Here is a 6,506-nt window from a genome sequence, read left to right on the forward strand (position 1 = left end):
AAATCACAAAAGCCGACATAAACACAAATATATAAATTATATATTATAGCACTGCAAATAATGAGATCGCATTATGGTTTTTTTAATATTGAATTTCAATACTGAATTCGTAAAATATAGAACTACTTTCATTTCCCCCAAAAACTAAAATCTGGAAGAAGTTTACACTATGATTGTGATCAATGACCCTGACTATGACTGTCTCTTTACAGACTCTTTAACGACAGTGATGCCTGTTGTTGCCGCTGTGTTCATTGCTGTTATTGCTGTCATTGCTGTCAGTGCTGCTGTTCTCTGGTTGATCTGGAGAAAAAGAGCTGGTGAGTTTCAGATTCACTAATTTCTATCAATTAAAAGCAGCTCAGATCTCACTGTAATGATTAGCAAACAAGCACATCATGTTCACATTGTTTGTATTATAGAAACGTGGATTATGTGATTATGTGAAACAGAAATGTATTCCTGTAATGTCAGTCTCACGGAGTTACCAAGTTTATATCATTCATTCTAATGATTCTACTTAATCTTGCTTCTTGTGTAATCTGAATGTCATTAGCATTGTTAGCATTCAGTGTTTTGCATGTGTTTCATAAAATGTATCATTCATATGAGGCACATTGTTTTCAGGTAATAAAAGAGAGACGGGTGAAACAGCGGTGAGTTCAGTAATACCAGTGATTTAGATCTGATTTCTGTCTTTAAATCTCAATAAAGAGTGAATCCTCAGTTTGAACTGTTTGTTGTCTGAAGGTCAAAGATGAGAATGAAGATAAAGTGACGTATGAGACGATCAACATGTCGATTCCTGCTGCTGCGAGAGACAATGTGAGTCAAATAAAGCATTAGACGTTCAGTTCTGGTCTATAATCTCATATTATTTGACACATTACAGTGACAGAAATGTCTGTTCTGTGTGTTAAACTTTTAGGAGCAGACAGATGATGTGACTTACTCTGAAGTCTCTTCTTCCAGTAAAAAGCCAGTCAAATCAGTCAAAGTGAGTAGACAGCAGCTCCTTCTCTTGTTCTTCATCACTATTCAGAGAAAACAGCAGCTTCTCTCGTCTGTACGCTGCTGAGATGTAGTTCTGAATCTGAATCTCAGATAAATGAAGCTTTATCAACGTGTCTGTGGTTCAGACACTGACGGAGAAACTCTGTGCTGTTCTTTCAGGATCAAGATGATTCAGTGACTTACGCTGCCATCAGAGGAACACAAAATGAGCTCCACAAATAAAGATTCATGATACAGAGGAGTGTGAGCTCCTCACATCAGCAGCAGATGTGACGCTTCTATGACTGATGAGATTTATAGCTTTGCTGTTTGGAAGAATTAGATATTTGTATGTGAATTAACAGAACTTGTATGCAGATATTTGTTGAATTCATACAGAGCCCCTAAAAGTACATGGTAGTAGAAAAAGTTTGATGTGGGAGGATTTTTTTTTTTTTTTTTCAAAACTTTGCATTCCCTTTAGAAAGTTTTGCATTCTCTCGCAAACCAGTTGAGTACACACTCTTCCTGTTTACTTTATCATTATTATTATTATAATTTACATAATATAAAAAATCATATTCAATTCTTAATACCCCTGTAATATTGGGCCTGCCTTTACCTAAAACTGTTTCTCAACCGTGTTTCTTTTTACCCCAGAAACCCCTTCTCTCCAAATCAGTACTGCAAGCCAAAACTTCTGTATTCACTAAAACTGTATTCCAGTGCTATTATTTCTCAGTTACCGGTAATTTTTTTTAAACAAAACAAGATAGAATTTGTTTTATGTTTTTTGCAAACATACTTGGCAAAACTTCATTGCAGATATTATATATTGCTTAAAAGTACATAAAGCTCAATTATACTGAAACAGATTGTCACAGTGTCTGGTTTGTGTTCCCTGGGTTTACACTAGCTGTCCTCCTTCCCCACGGTGTCTGTCACTTCATTAACCACATTCCTAGCATTCTCTGCCTAAATCATTGCACCCAGCTATCACGGGTTATCAATAATTGCACTCAATTAATTTCCCATTAGCATTTGTCTCTCCCTGTGTATTTATACCCGGTCTGTCTAAGTATTTGTCATGCTTGGACTGTTTACCCTTTGGATACCCCTCAATAAATGTCATACACGCACTTGGATCTCTATTCGTGTTTCCTGTATTCCGGCCGTGACAGAAGGACTCTGTCACAGCGAAAATTCAGCGGTATGTCAGTTGTTGCTTCTTCCCCAGCCACTGAGCGGGAAAGAAGCGCTCGTTTTGAGGGAACCCATCTGGTCGTGTTTCGCGGGATCAGGGGAGGTCACCGAGGAGGGAATGGTCAAGAGGAGGCTCAACATCGCTCTCCACCATGGACCCTCTTCGACCCGGGGCTGGTATGGGATGGATCAGAGCCACCATCTCACCATGGTGGATGGAGAGGGAAGAAGAAGCGCACTTCTGCCAGGGGGCGCCGCTGCCCATGATGGCCACCAACCCAGCGCCACAGCACAAGGTGGTCACCAGCCCGACGCCACTGCCCAAGATGGCCGCTCGTCCAGAGTCATGGCCCAAGATGGCTGCTTGCCCAGCACAGCTGCACAGGAGGACAGTCACAGCTGAGCCTCTGGAGTCGAGTCAGGTTCCAGTTGACCCTCCAGAATTGAGTCAGGTTCCACTGAACTCTCCAGAGTCGAGTCAGATTCCAGTGAACTCTCCAGAGTCGAGTCAGGTTCCAGTGAACTCTCCAGAGTCGAGTCAGGTTCCTGTTGACCCCCCAGAGTCGAGTCAGGTTCCTGTTGACCCCCCAGAGTCGAGTCAGGTTCCAGTGAACTCCCCAGAGTCGAGTCAGGTTCCAGTGAACTCCCCAGAATCGAGTCAGGTTCTAGTGAACTCTCCAGAGTTGAGTCAGGTTCCAGTGAATTCTCCAGAGTTGAGTCAGGTTCCTGTTGAAACCCCAGAGTCAAGTCAGGTTCCAGTGAACTCTCCAGAGTCGAGTCAGGTGTTCATGGACCCTTCAGAGTCAGGTCTAGTCACCGATGACCCTCCTGAGTCAGGGCTAGTCACCGCTGACCCTCCAGGGTCAGGGCTAGTCACCGCTGACCTTCCAGAGTCAGGGCTAGTCACCGCTGACTTTCCAGAGTCAGGGCTAGTCACTGATGACCTTCCTGAGCCAAGGTTAGGTACCATGGACTTTCCAGAGACAAGGCTAGTCACCGTTGACCTTTCAGAGTCAAGTCACTGGTGATCTTCAAGGACTAAGTCAAGTCACTGGTGATCTTCAAGGACTAAGTCAAGTCACTTGTGATTTTAAAGGACAGAGTCAAGTCACTGGTGATCTTCAAGGACTGAGTCAAGTCACCGGTGATCTTCATGAACAAAGGCAAGTCACCACTGATCTTCATGAACAAGGGCAAGTCACCATTGATCTTCATGAGCAAATACAAGTCACCAATGATCTTCATGTACAAATGCAAGTCTCCTATAATCTTCATGAGCAGTGTCAAGTCAGCACCGATCTTCTGGAATCCAGTATAAACACCATGGGATTACCAGAGTTTCGTCCTCCTGTTGGTCCGACCACAAGGTTGTGGTGGTCTTCTGCTCCGCCCTGGGGGCCTTCGGCCTCGACCACAAGGATGTGGTGGTCTTCTGCTCCGCCTTGGGGGACTTCCGCCCTGACCAAACGGTTGTGGTGATCTTCTGCTCCGCCCTGTTTTGTTTTCTGTATGTTCCCCTCTGTTAGCCTGGCCCTCTGTCCCCCTGAACCTCCTCCGTTCCACCTCTCTCCTGGTCTCCCTGTTTTGTGTTTACACTTCTGGTGTCTGTTTCCCATGTTTCTTTTCTGGCCCTCCGTCCCTCCCCCTGAGCCTCCACCTGTCCGCCTCCCTCCTGGTCTCTGTTTTATGTTTTGTCGTGGAGCGTCTGGGAGCCGCTCCGTAGAGGGAGGTATTGTCACTTTAACTATAATTTTGCATTATTGACACAGTGTTTTCCTAATGAATGTTGTTCCGTTGCTTTGACGCAATGTATTTTGTTTAAAATGCTATATAAATAAAGGTGACTTGACTTGACAAAGGTGTGATGTTATGTAGTTTATTCTCTTGACCATGGTGATCATATGTAGACAGGTTTGCAAGCGGGAATTTTAAGGCAGTTAACCATGGAAATAAAACTGAATAAACTGATTATATTTATTTATTTTAGCATAGTACAGTGGCATCTGTGACAGCTAACAAAAAAATCAGAGGTGGATTGTAATAGAATACATTTGTTAAGCATACTCGTACAAATATAAAGTACTACGTTTTTCACAGGACAGCAGCACTACAAAAATATGGTCTTTTACAACATGATGCATTGTTGTAGATTAAACTATCCAACAGTTTTACTCTCAATACCTTAAGTATATTGGAGTACAGGGAGTGCAGAATTATTAGGCAAGTTGTATTTTTGAGGAATAATTTTATTATTGAACAACAACCATGTTCTCAATGATTCCAAAAACTCATTAATATCAAAGCTGAATATTTTTGGAAGTAATTTTTAGTTTGTTTTTAGTTGTAGCTATTTTAGGAGGATATCTGTGTGTGCAGGTGACTATTACTGTGCATAATTATTAGGCAACTTAACAAAAAACAAATATATACCCATTTCAATTATTTATTTTCAGCAGTGAAACCAATATAACATCTCAACATTCACAAATATACATTTCTGACATTCAAAAACAAAACAAAAACAAATCAGTAACCAATATAGCCACCTTTCTTTGCAAGGACACTCAAAAGCCTGCCATCCATGGATTCTGTCAGTGTTTTGATCTGTTCACCATCAACCTTGCGTGCAGCAGCAACCACAGCCTCCCGGACACTGTTCAGAGAGGTGTACTGTTTTCCCTCCTTGTTAATCTCACATTTCATGATGGACCACAGGTTCTCTATGGGGTTCAGATCAGGTGAACAAGGAGGCCAAGTCATTAGTTTTTCTTCTTTTATACCCTTTCTTGCCAGCCACGCTGTGGAGTACTTGGACGCGTGTGATGGAGCATTGTCCTGCATGAAAATCATGTTTTTCTTGAAGGATGCAGACGTCTTCCTGTACCACTGCTTGAAGAAGGTGTCTTCCAGAAACTGGCAGTAGGACTGGGAGTTGAGCTTGACTCCATCCTCAACCCGAAAAGGCCCCACAAGCTCATCTTTGATGATAGCAGCCCAAACCAGTACTCCACCTCCACCTTGCTGGCGTCTGAGTCGGACTGGAGCTCTCTGCCCTTTACCGATCCAGACACGGGCCCATCAAGACTCACTCTCATTTCATCAGTCCATAAAACCTTAGAAAAATCAGTCTTGAGATATTTCTTTGCCCAGTCTTGACGTTTCAGCATGTGTGTCTTGTTCAGTGGTGGTCGTTTTTCAGCCTTTCTTACCTTGGCCATGTCTCTGAGTATTGCACACCTTGTGCTTTTGGGCACTCCAGTGATGTTGCAGCTCTGAAATATGGCAAAACTGGTGGCAAGTGGCATCTTGGCAGCTGTACGCTTGACTTTTCTCAGTTCACGGGCAGTTATTTTGCGCCTTGGTTTTTCCACACGCTTCTTGCGACCCTGTTGGCTATTTTGAATGAAACGCTTGATTGTTCGATGATCACGCTTCAGAAGCTTGGCAATTTTAAGAGTGCTGCATCCCTCTGCAAGATATCTCACTATTTTTGACTTTTCGGAGTCTGTCAAGTCCTTCTTTTAACCCATTTTGCCAAAGGAAAGGAAATTGCCTAATAATTATGCACACCTGATATAGGGTGTTGATGTCATTAAACCACACCCCTTCTCATTACTGAGATGCACATCACCTAATATGCTTAATTGGTAGTAGGCTTTCGAGCCTGTACAGCTTGGAGTAAGACAACATGCATAAAGAGGATGATGTGGTCAAAATACTCATTTGCCTAATAATTCTGCACACAGTGTATGCTAGATACTTAAAGGACAGTTCAGCCAAAAATGAAAACTCTGTAATCATTTACTCACCCTTATGTTGTTCCATTTTTGAAATGTTTATTTTTGGGTGGACTGTCCCTTCAGCAAATGTTTTAAATATGACAACTAGTAGTTTTTCCTCAATACAGTATTAGTAGTTATTATAGTTTACTAAAGTATCTCAATATTTCCTTTACTATGTTGTCATAGCTTTAAACAATTTATCTTTTCCTTCCTTCCCTAAATCAGATCAGACCCCTGTACTGCAGGGTTAAGCTGAATGGACAGGTGTTTGATGGTTTTGTTCTGAGATGTGAGGCCCTGGCAGTGCTGCAGGATCTTCTGAGGGGTGAAGGGCAACAGTGATGGGTGCTATGATCCAGACCCTGGTGTTTCTCTTCTATCTGCCAGTGGAACATCATAAAGATGGTCTTCAGAGTATTTTGATATGTGCCTCGTTCCACTGTCACCGCATCTCCCCCAGTTTGGTGTAATTTAGAAACCATGCCTAAAGTGGGGGAGGTTTCCCTCGCTTCGGCGATCAGCTCTCAC

At 42.6% G+C, this 6,506-nt stretch overlaps 1 protein-coding gene across 1 annotated transcript in view; it reads left to right on the plus strand.

The window, feature by feature from the left end:
* LOC128026693 (uncharacterized) overlaps window positions 1–2,548 on the plus strand; it is a 40,310-nt gene extending 37,762 nt beyond the window's left edge. The window contains exons 5-9 of the mRNA XM_052613955.1: window positions 213–320; window positions 628–656; window positions 751–825; window positions 929–997; window positions 1,174–2,548. Of these exons, the coding sequence (XP_052469915.1) occupies window positions 213–320; window positions 628–656; window positions 751–825; window positions 929–997; window positions 1,174–1,236 (344 nt within the window). The 3' untranslated portion in view covers window positions 1,237–2,548. The remainder of the gene's footprint in view (window positions 1–212; window positions 321–627; window positions 657–750; window positions 826–928; window positions 998–1,173) is intronic.
* The last annotated feature ends 3,958 nt before the right edge of the window (window positions 2,549–6,506 follow it).

The sequence above is a fragment of the Carassius gibelio genome, chromosome A13 (assembly GCF_023724105.1).
Source record: "Carassius gibelio isolate Cgi1373 ecotype wild population from Czech Republic chromosome A13, carGib1.2-hapl.c, whole genome shotgun sequence".
NCBI classification, from domain to species: Eukaryota; Metazoa; Chordata; class Actinopteri; order Cypriniformes; family Cyprinidae; genus Carassius; species Carassius gibelio.